General features: G+C 33.8%; 1 protein-coding gene across 1 annotated transcript in view; it reads left to right on the forward strand.

Annotated features, from left to right (window-relative positions):
* Positions 1 to 13,425, forward strand: part of LOC137398120 (E3 ubiquitin-protein ligase rnf213-alpha-like) — an 89,106-nt gene extending 75,681 nt beyond the window's left edge. Inside the window, exons 45-52 of the mRNA XM_068084229.1 lie at positions 669 to 787; positions 996 to 1,181; positions 6,381 to 6,639; positions 6,926 to 7,076; positions 8,852 to 9,125; positions 10,158 to 10,436; positions 10,875 to 11,062; positions 13,006 to 13,425. Of these exons, the coding sequence (XP_067940330.1) occupies positions 669 to 787; positions 996 to 1,181; positions 6,381 to 6,639; positions 6,926 to 7,076; positions 8,852 to 9,125; positions 10,158 to 10,436; positions 10,875 to 11,062; positions 13,006 to 13,171 (1,622 nt within the window). The 3' untranslated portion in view covers positions 13,172 to 13,425. The remainder of the gene's footprint in view (positions 1 to 668; positions 788 to 995; positions 1,182 to 6,380; positions 6,640 to 6,925; positions 7,077 to 8,851; positions 9,126 to 10,157; positions 10,437 to 10,874; positions 11,063 to 13,005) is intronic.
* The last annotated feature ends 4,703 nt before the right edge of the window (positions 13,426 to 18,128 follow it).

Raw genomic sequence — 18,128 nt, forward strand, 5'->3', positions numbered from 1 at the left:
CATATATAAGTTGTTCGATAAGGATGGATTCTTATGGATAAGGATGTTCTGCTTATGGATAATCAGACATCTACTTGTCTACAATATTTAACCTATTGCTTCAGTTAGTTTTCCCATGAACACTATGGAGCATCTCTTCAGTTAGGCTCACCACAATAATTGCAGTTATCATGGATAAACCAAATGACTAATGTCAATTTTTTGTGATTGGATCATAATCACCGAGTCTCTGAATCGCTGAATCTAGAAAGTCCTTTCTAAACTTAGAACTGATGTTCAATATAGTTCTTTTAGAAAAGCGACTAGTCTATAATAAATTTATAATATGTTGGTTCACCAATATTCATAAACCTTAAGTACAGGTACTACTTGTGACAACTGCTTGTTACGACAAACATAGACTTTTCCCGAGATTGTGGCTGTGAAGATATTTCAATTTATTTGATATCTAAACATTTATGGGTAAATGTGTGGTTTTTATGCGCACCATTTCACTTGTCATATCTGAAATTGATATAAAACTTCTATGATTGCCAAAAAATATTTTTGAAGTATCTCTGACTTAACAACATTCACCAAGCTACTGCTTAGTTTTAGTAAACTGATCTTAAAATTCATATGAATATTTATTATTATATTCTCATAATTTATTGAATAATTTTGGCTAGGTATTTCATTATGGGACAACCTGCAGCCTGCTGGTTGCATCTTAACTACCATAAAAGACCGGCGAGACTGGGAGGCAGCATTTCAACGCAAATACATTAACCCAACCTTTTCAGACCAGGTAAGTGGATTCTAGCACCATAGACTGAAATTATTTTGTAGTAGTTTTCTAATGTTGACTTCATAATGTTAAACTAATCTGCCTGTATTGTAAGGGTGCAGCTTCCAATAGTGTGTTTTGTTAAACTTTCCTGCAACATTGCTCAGATTATGGTTCCCTCTATTAGCTCTATGCTGAACACAATTGTTTAAAGTCAGTAATTAAACAGGAGCGTCTCTTGCAAACACTGAAGCTAAAGATTGGCACAAAGTCACCACGCGAGCTCGCAGAAATTGTTTCCACGACGAAAGTTCCAATTGACAGAGGCAACCTTCTAGCTTCTGCCGGACTTTGGGAGTACGTAAAGCCATTGACTGCAGTGTCAGTGCTCAATAACATAAACATCTCTGGCAAGGTGAGACAACTCAACAACTTTTCATGATTTGATATACTAGGTGTTGACTTAAAAATTACTTTATTAACGTTGGTGCGACGGACATCGCCTAAACCAAATGTGTCATTTCTCGTTGACCACGAATTAACAGATTATTCAAAATTGATTACCACACCTCATAGAATAATAGAAGCATTTGGTGTATGAGATATATGATGTGCACTAATACACAAGGCTAAGTGTTCAAGGCTAAGCAAAAATGTGCAGCAGTGAGAGCCACTGGCAACAACTTCTGTAAGAAACTTGCAGCTACAGAGTTCTTTAAGGTCATAAAATTTAGATTACCCTGTTGTACCAATTAACCTTTTCATAATGTTGTGTGATGGTTCATGTGTAGTTTGGTGTTTTGCTTCATCTAGAACAGGCCTCCCATTCCACAATAGATATATTGCATAGACTTAAATGCATGACTTCCATTCCACAATAGATCTATTGCATAGACTTAAATGCATGACTTCCATTCCACAATAGATATATTGCATAGACTTAAATGCATGACTTCCATTCCACAATAGATATATTGCATAGACTTAAATGCATGACTTCCATTCCACAATAGATATATTGCATAGACTTAAATGCATGACTTCCATTCCACAATAGATATATTGCATAGACTTAAATGCATGACTTCCATTCCACAATAGATATATTGCATAGACTTAAATGCATGACTTCCATTCCACAATAGATCTATTGCATAGACTTAAATGCATGACTTCCATCCCACAATAGATATATTGCATAGACTTAAATGCATGACTTCCATCCCACAATAGATATATTGCATAGACTTAAATGCATGACTTCCATTCCACAATAGATATATTGCATAGACTTAAATGCATGACTTCCATTCCACAATAGATCTATTGCATAGACTTAAATGCATGACTTCCATTCCACAATAGATATATTGCATAGACTTAAATGCATGACTTCCATCCCACAATAGATATATTGCATAGACTTAAATGCATGACTTCCATTCCACAATAGATATATTGCATAGACTTAAATGCATGACTTCCATCCCACAATAGATATATTGCATAGACTTAAATGCATGACTTCCATTCCACAATAGATATATTGCATAGACTTAAATGCATGACTTCCATTCCACAATAGATCTATTGCATAGACTTAAATGCATGACTTCCATCCCACAATAGATATATTGCATAGACTTAAATGCATGACTTCCATCCCACAATAGATATATTGCATAGACTTAAATGCATGACTTCCATTCCACAATAGATATATTGCATAGACTTAAATGCATGACTTCCATTCCACAATAGATATATTGCATAGACTTAAATGCATGACTTCCATTCCACAATAGATATATTGCATAGACTTAAATGCATGACTTCCATTCCACAACAGATCTGTTTCCAATATCTTATCACGGGTACCCTTTGAAAGGTACGGGTAGGGATTCCAAAATCACCCTAGATTCTTGAATTACCACTGTTGGGTGAATCTACTATAAATAGTCATACATCATTTTTGCTACTCACTGTTACAGTAGTGCTCGAACCGTTTCAAAATGTTCTAAATTAGACTTTTTTATCGCTGTTTTACAAGAATCTCATGTATTCACATAAATTTTATAAAGCTCTCAAATTATGACATGGGAGTAGTGAAAATTTTCTGTTTAATACCACAGTTCCTAGTGGCATAGGCTGAGAATATTAGCATTCATGCCTCTTACCTGATTGACATATTTAACCCTTTGACTGCCACATTATCCGTTGTGTCAAGTGCTATGGTGCCTCATTTTTTCACTCAAAAGCGCGGTATTTTGTTTGGGCTTTCGCTCTGCTATTACTTGGTCTATCTAGCCCAAATTAACATTATATCGTTTGAACCCTTTAAACAAAAGAATATGACCAGCACTACTTGGCTATGGTGCCTTATATGGTGCAAATCAGATGAGGTCGAATACAAAAAGCTTGTTTTTGAAAAAATGCAACTGTCTAGTTTGTATTTCATGATTGCTAGCCGTTATATTTTGTTGCTGGAAGTGTTAAAATAGTGTAAAATCAGATTGGACAAGCTAGACTAAATTAATACAGAGTAATATACAGTCATACTTCAACTTACGAGCTTAATGCGTTCCGAGACTAAACTCGTATGTCAATTTACTCGCATGTTGGTGCAATTTATTTATATATAGAACAATTAAATATATATTGATTGGTTTCCATACTCTAAAAAGATGCAAATAAAACACTCAAAGCAAGATATTGTAACAGAAAGAACATGTTAAGTTATTGTCCTAACTCTTACCACATGCTTTCAAAAAGCAACAAATAAAAAATAATGCAAGGAAATGTGATTAATTAAAATGTAACATTAAGTTCATACAATAGCAGTTAACGCTAGCATTTGCCAGGGAGGGAGATATAAGTTATCCTTCATTACAACAGGTGACTTTAATAAATTTGGATTTCATCCAGAGTCTTAAAAGACAAACTTAGAAGCAAACCTAAAAGCAAACTTTCAATTTTAACTTAACGTAATTAAATTTTCTTTGGCGTTTATAGTTTGAAGTTTCTCACTGGTTAGTTAATTTTTCCTTTGTTTCACTTTCACGGCTAGCCAGCCGTTTTAAGATAAACCTATCTAAGGACGTTTGCCTTTGTCGCCCTTTTAACATGTTGCGATTAGGACGAACACAGGTGTCGTCACAAAGGGTTAATGCACGACCACTAGCCAACTTGTCCGAATGTCTATTTTACAGTTTTGATAGATAGCACCGGCCTTTTCACATACCATCGTTTCAGTTGCGCTGTCACCGGCCAATTGTTTATCCAATGCTTGAGCAGTCTCTCCATCAGCGGTCGTGAAGATCGCTGCGCCGTTTCGAAACTATGGTTAGACCTTTTGCGAACTGAATGCCCTGAATATAATCCTTCTGTTTGATAATTATGGATGTATTTCTGTCATATTGCTGAGCTAGCTCAATCATGCATACGCATTTCGCATATTTTTCAATGATTTTCTGTTAAATATCAATTGTTATCATTTGCTTTTTCTTTGCATTATCTTTCATTTTACATGCAAACTTTCGGTCTACGCGCAGTACTTTTAATTCACATAATTCTGCACAGAAAATCGCGCACAAAAAACACGGTACAAAAGTATAACCTTAGCAGTTGAAAAATACAGAGTGATGCTGTTCTCATAAAGCACCTCCGGCATACTTGCAGGGTTGGCTTGGTTCAAACCAATGGTTTAAACTGTGTGGTTTAAACCAGTGTGAAAAAACCGGTTTTTATGGTTTTGTCGGTTTTTTCATTATTTTTGGTGAAAAACATAATATTTTAAGCTTCTAGTGGTTCATGTGCGGTAGAAATGCAATTATATGTAATAATCAGCTGTGGAAGTTTATTTAGGACACAGTAAATTGATGGCAGAGCTCAAGTTGAAATTACATGAAATCCCTAGCACAACAATGACTTAGTGAATTTCATTTTCAATTGGTTTTATCAAGTAATATGATGATCTCTTTATTGCTGAAATATCAAACCATGTGAAATCTACTAATCCAATCATCGTCTCTAATAAATAATGGATACTTTCTCAAGTCTGGCCAGTGAGAAAGGAATACTTATAATTAGAAATTAAAACAAAATCTTTTTGGACAAAAGCTTCAAGTTTGCAAACTACTATTTCTTTTATTGGACGCAAGCCAAAGTAGTTGGATTGTTAGAATTCAGTTTATCATTTTTTGTTTTTGTTTTTTGAAAAGCTAAAGTTGTGCCTCAAACTTTCAGCATGCCTCGCAAACAGGATCCCGTTTGGCAGTTTTTCACTCGAACTGCAAAAGGTAAAGGTTTTAAGGCAAAATGTAATAGGCGTGCTGTCGTAACGCGGAGTCACACAGATAGGCTTAAAGCGCACGTAGCAAAATGTCAAGCTGAAAACACCAATTTAGACAGTGATGCTAGTATTCAGGTGATAGAAGTTGAGTCATCTGCCACTGCTCCAAACTCTAGCAACGCATCTGCATTATGCTCTGCACTACCTGGATTCTACTCTGCACTCTGGATTAAAATTCCTACTTATGCATCGAGCTGTATGTAAAATATTCACTTTATGTGATAAGATTTCTGCTCTGTATTTCATCGATTATGTTTGATTAAAGATTCATTCCGAAATTTCCATGTTTTCTCTCTTTTTCCCATAAAACTCCCACAGTACCATCTTTAACAGATGATTCCACATATGTATGTTCAATACTCAATCATGCAGCTATAATAAGTGATGTTAATTAGACTAAAAAAACCTAGTTTTTTTCATAAAAACTGGTTTTTTCCAACCCAGCATATTGGCAACTGACTCACGTGCTCGTATCTCAAACATGGCTCGTATGTTAGTGCTAAAACTTGCTTAAAAGCTGGCTCGTATCTCAAGTTTCTCGTACGTTAGAGCACTCGTAAGTTGTAGTATTACTGTAATGTAATATGAAAATAATACAAATCAGAAATTCACTTCTGAAAACAACGTAAGATCCAGTAATAAATAAATTTGCATCATTCAAAATATGATTATCGATGGCAAAAACTTCCTAAAATTAAAGACAAAAAAGTGTTCCCACAAATGGGGGTTTCAAATTTAAACTAAAAGACATCGCAACAACTTTAGATATAAAACATCATACAAAAATGTAAATCTTTTCATGGAAACTAATGGTTTCAGATAATTGATTTTCGTAAAACAATGTTTTCGGTAATCGTAGCATAAGGTTACTTAACTATTAATCTCTAATACTAGTTTATAATAAAATGTTGTAAATTATGTTCTGACGGTATGAGCAATGCATAAAAGTTTGTAAACATTTCTTGAAAGTTTAGTTTGCGCGTTAGGACTTTCTAAAATTTAATGGCATGAATAGTGTACATCATCTCACTATTCTTGACTGTGAGCCCAAATTTCTCCAACTCTTTCTACAGTGTATTTATATTAGTTACATTTTTAGTAAACGGGTAAATCCTAACTAGTTTCAAATAATCATTTGGGTTATCAGAAGCTGTAAGATTTACATCGTTATAGGCATCATTTGGTTTCTCATGTGGTATTAGTGCATAGTCAATTTCATCATAGCATTGTTTGCTGATGAGACCTCTGTTTTTAATATTTTAGGAGTTGCCTGTCCTGACAACAACAGTGACAAACTGTGATGTCTTGGTAGCTGTTAATAGCCTGCCAGAAGTCATTCATCTTATCAAGATCTTAAGTAGCAAATTTCACGGTCGCTTCACCAGAGCTCAGGCTAAAGATATAAAAATAGGCTCCTTCATAGTCAGACACACAAAGACGCTAAACATTCCTCAGGAGCGGCTAGAGAAGATGGTCAGGAGCTATGTGAAGGCCTGGAATACCGCTATCACCTCTCCCAACTGTATGTAATTAATGCCGCTACAAGACACTTTGTAGGTTTTTCTTCATGGATATTAGTATAAAGTATAACACAGTTTTTAGTACAGATCTTACCGCTCGCTAATAGCCTGTAATATTGGACACACTGTCAGTATAACCTAAAAGGCAGCTATTAACACAAATTTTACCACCTAGTAAAAACTCATAGTTATAGACTGAAACACCATCAAAATAAAATACAAACACCACTGTGCTGAAGCTGAAAATGTTCGTAATCAAAAACCAGGACATCTAGCTTGCTCTTGTAGGGAACAACGCTGCTGGAGTGTTGAGTGAGGACCCTCCACTCTCCACATTTCTCATAGATCGACACAACCAGCAGGTGTCCCATTCATTAAAACTTGTCAGGTTTCTTGTTGAAACCCACAATGCTGTTGTTCAAGCTGCCAATTCTGAGAGGTTAGTAATATGTTTTCATGGCAATTAGATGTCGATGTGACTTTTATAAAGAAGTAAGTGGATTACACCGATTACTACCCTGTGAATGCAAACCATTTCCGATTTTCCAACTCGCTATTTTGCAATGTCGTTATCACAGCATTCAGAGTAGATGCTAGCACTAGCAGCCTCGAGTGAAATAGTCTAAACTGGATGTGACCATGTCTTAGTACAAAGTTTTTCTAGCAGTTTATGTGTCATGGTCGTTAGTAAAGCAGTTATTAAATTTGTTTCCAATTATAGATATTGGTAAAGTTTGAGAATGTGCAAAAAATGCTAGTGAATATAAAAACTTTCCAAACATGCTTCACTACTAAAAGTGTGCTGATTCTTACAATGCATTGTTGCTGTTTCCATGTTTGTCACAGAGGTGTAGTCTAGTGCATATCTTTGTGGGCAGGTGGAATATTGAAACTGAAAGTTGTCAGCGCACTTTATATGCATGACTAATCTTCTCTATACGTTTCGTAAATCAGTTCTATTTGTGATTTGTTTAGGAGGTCTTACAGATTTTATAATTATAATATGACTTTTGAATTAATACTAAATTGTCAGAAATGATAAAATGTAGCATGAATGTCTTTGGTTTATTTCCATGTTACGATAGCAGTTGTTGTAAATTTGCCAACTTTCCTGAAACCGTGAAATTCTGTATGTGCAATTAATGAGGCAATTATTTTTGCCGAGTTGGGATTTCAACTCATGGCATTCAGTTTATTAGACCGATATTCTAGCCAGCTGAGTTGGTCTGTCATATTGGCCCCCCTCAGACTTTCAAAGCCTCAAAATAATATTTATTCTTTGTGTCTTGTGATAGAAAAAGTGAATCGACTGACTGCAACCAACAATAGTTCAGCTATATACATATAAATCTAAGTGATTGCTTGTTGGTTTGTCTGTCATGTTTCAAGTTATAGCGATAAAATGCACATGCTTGCAGCTTTTGCTAGCGTTAGGAATTAACCTTGCCATACCACAGAATGTTTGTGTACACACGTATTACACTTGCCAATCTTTAATGGTGCTCGAGACTGCCAAGGCGCTAGAAGACAAGTAAAATATGTTCCGTTTAGTACACTGGCAGACTTCTCCAAAATGCTATAAATGTATGTGTATATGGCATAAACCTAATTAAACTTATAGCACACACAAATAAAAAACCGTCTACCGTACTTTTCGTACTATAAACTGCACCCCTATACAAGCAGCATCTGCTTTATTTTCCAAAAAATGATAATAAAACGATACATAGGCCACACCTTTGTATAGGCCGCAGAACTCGGGACGGCGCTTTTTAATGCGGCAGCAACTTTGCCATTTAAAACGGCACTGTTTCGTATTAACTGCCGCTTTTTAACCTAGTGCCTAACGGAACAGTACTGTTAGGCATTGTTTCGTATTCTCTTTCACCGCTAAAGGCGCACTAACCGGAGACTCTTGTTAATGCGCCCTAGCGGTGAAAGAAAAAGCCACAGATTAGCCGCACCGTTATATAAGCTGCATGGCTCAAATCATAAGAAAAAAGTGGCGGCTAATAATCCGAAAAGTACGGTATTTTAAAGTTGGAATGGTAAATGTTTTATATGTTGATTAGAAATAAATTAGTCGTTTAATGCCAGGCGTTCTACTAGTATAGATATATTACTTGGTTTTCCTCAGGGAATATAGCAGGTAGCTTTGAGTAATGCCAGATTGTCAATAGTACAACAATTTGCAATACAAGTTAATCTTTGTAGAGAGCCAGTTAGTCTTTCTGATGTCACTCCTTCTCGGTTGGTGAGTCTGACAAGCAGAGATGATATCTTTAGCATCATCACAGCCTATACTGAGTTCTCCTCAGCTACAACCAATGATCTCCTTTATGACTGGGATGGAGCTGAACACGAAGTGAAAGTAAAATTTGTTGGCACCAGAAGTAGAATTGTATTTAAAGATAGCGAACTGTCTTGCTACATGTTTCAGGAAGACTTCAGTCTCCGAAATCAGATTGAAGTACTCAAACCAGTACAGGTGAGGGAAGAAGGCACATCTGCATTGTTTGACAGTTTATGAAGTCCAAATATTTTAAACCTATTCATTATGATATTGGACCAATGGGTGTTAAGTTAGTAATAATGTGAAAACTTTATATTACGTGTACCTTTTGTCTTATGAGTAATATTGAACATCCTGAAAAACTAATGAGTGTTTGCTGATTTTTTTCAGCTGTGAACTGAAGTAGGATTTTAGCTGAACGCAGGTCAATTTTTTTAGTAACTTGAACATTTCCCATTAGATCAAGCAGTTCGAATAAAAAGACTTTCAATGTGACTAATTTACGTTATTTTTCTGCTATTACTCATGTATGATATTTTATCCAGTTGTTACAGCCGTAGGTAGTTAGTAAAGGAGCAGCTTTTACCTACCTGCATTCACCAGTGTAAAAAGGTTCTATAGCTGTTCTTTTCCGTTTCCTGTCTTGTTTTACTTGATTGCTAATAGTGTCTATATAGTGTCTTGTTAGTAGTGTCTTTAGTGTCTACCATACTGCACCAGTTAATGAGGTATATACAGTTGAGGCTCCTATAACACTTTAACATCATCTTCTGAATAAATTCCAAATAATGTAAAAAATCAAGAACTATACTTCATGCTCGTAACTCAAATCAAACATGCGCTCGGACTTCCCCTCATATTTCGAATTTTTTGTAAGTTGGGACATTCATATGTCGAGATATGGCTGTATATGTATAACGTATATAAATGCATGTACTGCATATATATAAATAAATGTATATGCATAAATGTACAAAAATATAGGCAACTGTGTCACACAAAAAATCTCTAGGGAAACGTAAAATCATCTGTTTTTGAGGATGTATTTGCCTGCCTGTTTTTGATAATGTATTTACCTGCAGTCACACTAGTAAATATGTTCTCAATTGAAACATGATTTTACGGCTAATTTTCTTTATTTTAATGTCCTACCTTAGCTAAGGATACCTGGCATCACAAACTTCTTTTGGTTGGGGAGTTTTAGCTCATATCTTATCTTTTCGTTAGGAAAAGCTGGACAATCAGATTCGTGACATCACAGCAAATGCAGCTTCTAACCAAAGCATTCAAGGTTTAACAAACAATTTGAATGCTCTGGGAATCGCCATCAACTACCTGTCAGTAATGCCAAGATATGACAAAGAGATTTCCCTCGCAGAATTCATGCAGAACACTGTTGGTGCCTCGCTTCCGTGCTTGCGAGCAGGCATCAAAGTTAGGCACACAGTGGATGTCTGGCTGCTAGTCAAGTACTGTCAAACTGATGCACTCATGCGTAACAATCAGGTCGGTTTAAAATCATTTTGTGCCGGCGAAAGATCCTGTGTTGGATGTTGCTATTTTAAATACCACATTAAAAGATAAACATTAATGTTTTGCAAACACCTGCTCAGCATGTCTAGAATTACGCAACACATACATGGATAATGTAGAATCAATCGTAAAAATTAACAGAGTCAAGTACGTTTTTTTCAGCAACTGATGAAGCATTTCATGTAAAAATTTTACACGCAGTGCTCTGAGCAATTGTTTTCTTACTATTCCCCTTTCATACACTAGATGTTGGCAAGAAGTTGCTATGGTAACTAAAGTCTAAAGGAGGTAGTAATGTTGAATGGTTCAAAACAACCTTCTAATGCTTGTCGTATCTATCTATCCAATTATTACCAAAACCCAGAAGCTTTTTGTTATTGTTTGAGTCTTTAAAATTGTTTTATTCAATAGGAACCATTTGATGACGTGGAAGCTGCTTATACTAGGGACCTTCACCCAGAAATTGAAGACATTGTGATGGAAAAGTGTACCTACAATAGTCCAAGAACGAAAGCCCTCCTACTACAGCTATTCGCCTATATCATTTTTAGTCTAAACAAAGAGGCTGTAGAGCAGGATTATGTGGATCCAGAAGGAGGGTAAATATTCCTAGCACTTTGAACCAACCGCTATGTACATGTACAATGGAAAGAGCGCATAGAAATTTGAGCAAATGGGTCATGATCACAGAAACCATGGTTAAGTCGGCATTGTAAAATTTTGAGTTATCTACATTAGCAGAAGGAGAAACTTCTCAATTATTTTGCAAAAAACATTTGATTCTAGCTTAATTACAGCAGATTTTTATGGTCAATAAACTGAATGCATGTTTACCATTAGTGCGGAAACATCGTTCTGAGAAAACTGGTGTTAAAGTTTGAGAAACGAAAACCAATGCACAATTTGGTTTACATTTCAAAACGTCATAGCAACCAATATTAAGAGGTTGTGATATTTATATAGAATTCTGTATTTATATCTAAAAAATTATGCTGAATTTAAAAATCTAAACAGATTGTAGCTGGTTGTCATAGAAATAGCTGTATATTTATAAGAAGATGTATTACTTAATTTTGCAGATATTAAAAACGGCTTGGCAGTACCGCGATATTGAGCACAGCCAAATCATCAACAAAATCTGTAAAAAAAATAACAACAGTAACATATTGCACACCATCGGTCACTATATACTTCGATCTTGTATATTCGAATAATTAAATCTGATAATAATCTTTTAAAATCGAATAATTATTCTTATAATTAAATATTGTAATAATCTTGTAAGAATCCTTAGGAAAATATCATCGTAATTCTGTTTACTTTCACTGCTTTTGACATCAGTTGGAATACCAAAGTACTCATTATAAGTGTCCAAAATGCCAGAGTTATCTTTAAAATCGGCAAAAAGAAATGATTATATTTATAGGACGCCATTTTTCAGTACTTCTTGTTTAGCATAGTCCTGTTTAGCATAGCAACGGTTTTAAGGGGGTTTTCCAAGAGTTAAAGACTTCTATTGGCTAAACTGACTTCAGATTCAAAAAGATCACTCTTTGATTGGTCCAGATGCACGTGTTACAAAAATCGTTTGCAATATTATAAATTCAGTTAGTGCAATTCAAAGTCGGATAACTCAACTTCGTGATTTGTGACTTAACCATGGTTTCTGTGACCGCGATTCAAATATTTTGTCTAGACAGTAACAGTAGGCCCTCACTTTTCGCGGTTAATGAGGATCAGCATCTTCCGTTGTATGTGAAAATTTGTGAAATAGAAACTAATCCTTTGAAGTACATGCATGAGCAAAAATTTTAACATGTATATATATACAGATATTAATGTTTTTTTAGTCAATTTTTTTATTTTAAACAAACATTGTTGAAGCACATGAAACTGAATCCGCGGAAGGTGAGCCGCGAAGTAATGAGGGATTACTGTGAACTGATTTTCAGACATTTTCGCAAGTAGAATTGAAAGAATAAAATAATGATAGGTAAGGGACGATAACTCGCTGATTGAGTTTTTATTGGATTCCTATGGCTTAGATCAAAAGCCAAAGTCCTAATGTGAATCGGCGAACATCAGAGCTCTGTTTTTAGGTAACTTAAACCATATCTAGTGTGAACATTAGAGCTCTGTATTTTAAGGTATCATCTAAAGGCATCTTAACTTGTGTGTTTCTTTAGAAGCACTGACAGCATAACCAGCATATTGATCTGTTGTCACAGTATTCTTTTTACATGTTTGCAGTAAAAAGGTTAATATGATGTATTTACTTATTAGCTTTACTCTCCTCTGTGTTCTCAGCTTCTACGCAATCTTTACCAAAATAAGAGCGGTGTCCGGCTGGGGACACCAGTGGGAAAAAGAATTGTATCGTACAGGAATTCAAATCGGATACTCTGTTCGGTGGATCCAAGTAATAACCACTGCAACGCTCAGCCACCGGCCCGTGTGTTTGAACTGCACACACACTTATTACTCATCATGCTCTCTCATGCTTAGGAATTCATTTCTTAATTTAGCACTTGATTGTTGACAGGCTTCACTCTGCCCTTGAGTTGTTCATTATGAAGTATGACGAAAATGGACACGAGGAACAAATCAAAATGCTCCCTGTACTGCCAGATGTTGTGAGGGTATCGCATGCTGCCAGAATCTGGAAATGCATTTGGAAAAGGTTTACTACTGCCGTAGAAATGAACTAACTTTTCAACTTAGCTGCTAAAAACATATTCATAAAATGCTGTCAAAGAATGTTTCTATACAATCAAGTTGTGTGATTCAATTTCTCAACACAAAATCCGTACCACATCACATCTTATCGATCTATCACAAAGTGTTTCATATAGTTTGTGTTCGCGTGTTGATTTTGATCTTATTTTTTCAATATATTTGATTTTCATATTTTTTTTATTATGAATAGCCATTGACTAAAGAATGAACAATAAAATGTTTGCCTGTTCACATTGCTAGTGCATAGAATAAGCAGTCTAAAAATACAGATTTCTCAGTTCAGACAACTTCTTATCTACATTTGTATGCGTGTAATATCTAGATGCTACTTGAAGTTCTATTCCATACTGATGTATTTATTTTTTAAAGACATTTTCAAATAGCATGTAACAATATTAACCTATAGTAGCTAGTCTTGTGTAGCAGGTATATTATTAGTGTTAATAGTATGTAACAATATTAACCAGTACTAGCAAGTCTTGTGTAGCAGATATATTATTAGTATTAATAGTATGTAACAATATCAACCAGTAGTAGCAGGTCTTGTGTAGCAGGTATATTATTAGTATTAATAGTATGTAACAATATTAACCTGTAGTAGCAAGTCTTGTGTAGCAGGTATAATATTAGTATTAATATTACGTAACAATATTAACCAGTAGTAGCAGGTCTTGTGTAGCAGGGATATTATTAGTATTAATAGTATGTAACAATATTAACCTCTAGTAGCAAGTCTTGTGTAGCAGGTATATTATTAGTATTAATAGTATGTAACAATATTAACCTGTAGTAGCAAGTCTTGTGTAGCAGGTATAATATTAGTATTAATATTACGTAACAATATTAACCAGTAGTAGCAGGTCTTGTGTAGCAGGGATATTATTAGTATTAATAGTACGTAACAATATTAACCAGTAGTAGCAGGTCTTGTGTAGCAGGTATATTATTAGTATTAATAGTATGTAACAATATTAACCAGTAGTAGCAAGTCTTGTGTAGCAGGTATATTAATAGTATGTAACAATATTAACCAGTGGTAGCTAGTCTTGTATAGCAGGCATATTATTAGTATTAATAGTATGTAACAATATTAACCTGTAGTAGCAAGTCTTGTGTAGCAGGTATAATATTATTATTAATAGTATGTAACAATATTTACCAGTAGTAGCAAGTCTTGTATAGCAGGCATATTATTAGTATTAATAGTATGTAACAATATTAACCTGTATTAGCAAGTCTTGTGTAGCAGGTATATTATTAGTATTAATAGTATGTAACAATATTAACCTGTAGTATCAAGTCTTGTGTAGCAGGTATATTATTAGTATTAATAGTATGTAACAATATTAACCAGTAGTAGCAGGTCTTGTGTAGCAGGTATATTATTAATATTAATAGTATGTAACAATATTAACCAGTAGTAGCAAGTCTTGTGTAGCAGGTATATTATTAGTATTAATAGTATGTAACAATATCAACCAGTAGTAGCAAGTCTTGTGTAGCAGGTATATTATTAGTATTAATAGTATGTAACAATATCAACCAGTAGTAGCAGGTCTTGTGTAGCAGGCATATTATTAGTATTAATAGTATGTAACAATATTAACCTGTAGTAGCAAGTCTTGTGTAGCAGGTATATTATTAGTATTAATAGTATGTAACAATATTAACCTGTAGTAACAAGTCTTGTGTAGCAGGTATATTATTAGTATTAATAGTATGTAACAATATTAACCAGTAGTAGCAGGTCTTGTGTAGCAGGTATAATATTAGTATTAATAGTATGTAACAATATTAACCAGTAGTAGCAGGTCTTGTGTAGCAGGCATATTATTAGTATTAATAGTATGTAACAATATTAACCTGTAGTAGCAAGTCTTGTGTAGCAGGTATATTATTAGTATTAATAGTATGTAACAATATTAACCTGTAGTAGCAAGTCTTGTGTAGCAGGTATATTATTAGTATTAATAGTATGTAACAATATTAACCTGTAGTAGCAAGTCTTGTGTAGCAGGTATATTATTAGTATTAATAGTATGTAACAATATCAACCAGTAGTAGCAGGTCTTGTATAGCAGGTATAATATTAGTATTAATAGTATGTAACAATATTAACCTATAGTAGCAAGTCTTGTGTAGCAGGTATAATATTAGTATTAATAGTATGTAACAATATTAACCTATAGTAGCAAGTCTTGTGTAGCAGGTATAATATTAGTATTAATAGTATGTAACAATATCAACCAGCAGTAGCAAGTCTTGTGTAGCAGGTATATTATTAGTATTAATAGTATGTAACAATATCAACCAGTAGTAGCAAATCTTGTGTAGCAGGTATATTATTAATATTAATAGTATGTAACAATATCAACCAGCAGTAGCAAGTCTTGTGTAGCAGGTATATTATTAATATTAATAGAATGTAACAATATTAACCTGTAGTAGCAAGTCTTGTGTAGCAGGTATAATATTAGTATTAATAGTATGTAACAATATTAACCTGTAGTAGCAAGTCTTGTGTAGCAGGTATATTATTAATATTAATAGTATGTAACAATATTAACCTGTAGTAGCAAGTCTTGTGTAGCAGGTATATTATTAGTATTAATAGTATGTAACAATATTAACCAGCAGTAGCAAGTCTTGTGTAGCAGGTATATTATTAGTATTAATAGTATGTAACAATATTAACCTGTAGTAGCAAGTCTTGTGTAGCAGGCATATTATTAGTATTAGTAGTATGTAACAATATTAACCAGTAGTAGCAAGTCTTGTGTAGCAGATATATTATTAGTATTAATAGTAAGTAACAATATCAACCAGCAGTAGCAAGTCTTGTGTAGCAGGTATATTATTAATATTAATAGTATGTAACAATATCAACCAGCAGTAGCAAGTCTTGTGTAGCAGGTATATTATTAATATTAATAGTATGTAACAATATTAACCTGTAGTAGCAAGTCTTGTGTAGCAGGTATAATATTAGTATTAATAGTATGTAACAATATTAACCTGTAGTAGCAAGTCTTGTGTAGCAGGTATATTATTAATATTAATAGTATGTAACAATATTAACCTGTAGTAGCAAGTCTTGTGTAGCAGGTATATTATTAGTATTAATAGTATGTAACAATATTAACCTGTAGTAGCAAGTCTTGTGTAGCAGGTATATTATTAGTATTAATAGTATGTAACAATATTAACCTGTAGTAGCAAGTCTTGTGTAGCAGGTATATTATTAGTATTAATAGTATGTAACAATATTAACCTGTAGTAGCAAGTCTTGTGTAGCAGGTATATTATTAATATTAATAGTATGTAACAATATTAACCTGTAGTAGCAAGTCTTGTGTAGCAGGTATATTATTAGTATTAGTAGTATGCAACAATATTAACCAGCAGTAGCAAGTCTTGTGTAGCAGATATATTATTAGTATTAATAGTAAGTAACAATATCAACCAGCAGTAGCAAGTCTTGTGTAGCAGGTATATTATTAATATTAATAGTATGTAACAATATCAACCAGCAGTAGCAAGTCTTGTGTAGCAGGTATATTATTAATATTAATAGTATGTAACAATATTAACCTGTAGTAGCAAGTCTTGTGTAGCAGGTATAATATTAGTATTAATAGTATGTAACAATATTAACCTGTAGTAGCAAGTCTTGTGTAGCAGGTATAATATTAGTATTAATAGTATGTAACAATATTAACCTGTAGTAGCAGGTCTTGTGTAGCAGGTATATTATTAGTATTAATAGTATGTAACAATATTAACCTGTAGTAGCAAGTCTTGTGTAGCAGGTATATTATTAGTATTAATAGTATGTAACAATATTAACCTGTAGTAGCAAGTCTTGTGTAGCAGATATATTATTAGTATTAATAGTAAGTAACAATATCAACCAGCAGTAGCAAGTCTTGTGTAGCAGGTATATTATTAATATTAATAGTATGTAACAATATTAACCAGTAGTAGCAAGTCTTGTGTAGCAGGTATATTATTAGTATTAATAGTATGTAACAATATTAACCAGTAGTAGCAAGTCTTGTGTAGCAGGTATATTATTAGTATTAATAGTATGTAACAATATTAACCAGTAGTAGCAAGTCTTGTGTAGCAGATATATTATTAGTATTAATAGTAAGTAACAATATCAACCAGCAGTAGCAAGTCTTGTGTAGCAGGTATATTATTAATATTAATAGTAAGTAACAATATCAACCAGTAGTAGCAAGTCTTGTGTAGCAGGTATATCATTAGTATTAATAGTATGTAACAATATCAACCAGCAGTAGCAAGTCTTGTGTAGCAGGTATATTATTAATATTAATAGTATGTAACAATATTAACCTGTAGTAGCAAGTCTTGTGTAGCAGGTATATTATTAGTATTAATAGTAGGTAACAATATTAACCTGTACTAGTGGTATTAACCAGCTACTACTGGTTAATATTGTTACCTATAGGTAACAATATTAACCTGTAGTAGCAAGTCTTGTGTAGCAGATATATTATTAGTATTAATAGTATGCAACAATATTAACCAGCAGTAGCAAGTCTTGTGTAGCAGGTATATTATTAGTATTAATAGTAGGTAACAATATTAACCAGTAGTAGCAAGTCTAGTGTAGCAGGTATATTATTAGTATTAATATTATGTAACAATATTAGCCTGTAGTTGCAAGACTTGTGTAGCAGGTATATTATTAGTATGTAACAATATTAGCCTGTAGTTGTAAGTCTTGTGTAGCAGGTATATTATCCACCAGCACCACGCGTTATGGAAAGGGTTAGGAACCAGGATAGTGAACTCCGGGAGTTCAGCAAGGTGATAAAGTTTGGTATTCTCATGGAGGCTGCCATCTTTATTTTTATAGATTTTATTTAGGTTTTACATTTAATGACTTAACAAACCAGTATG

The sequence above is a fragment of the Watersipora subatra genome, chromosome 6, assembly GCF_963576615.1.
Source record: "Watersipora subatra chromosome 6, tzWatSuba1.1, whole genome shotgun sequence".
Classification (NCBI taxonomy): Eukaryota; Metazoa; Bryozoa; class Gymnolaemata; order Cheilostomatida; family Watersiporidae; genus Watersipora; species Watersipora subatra.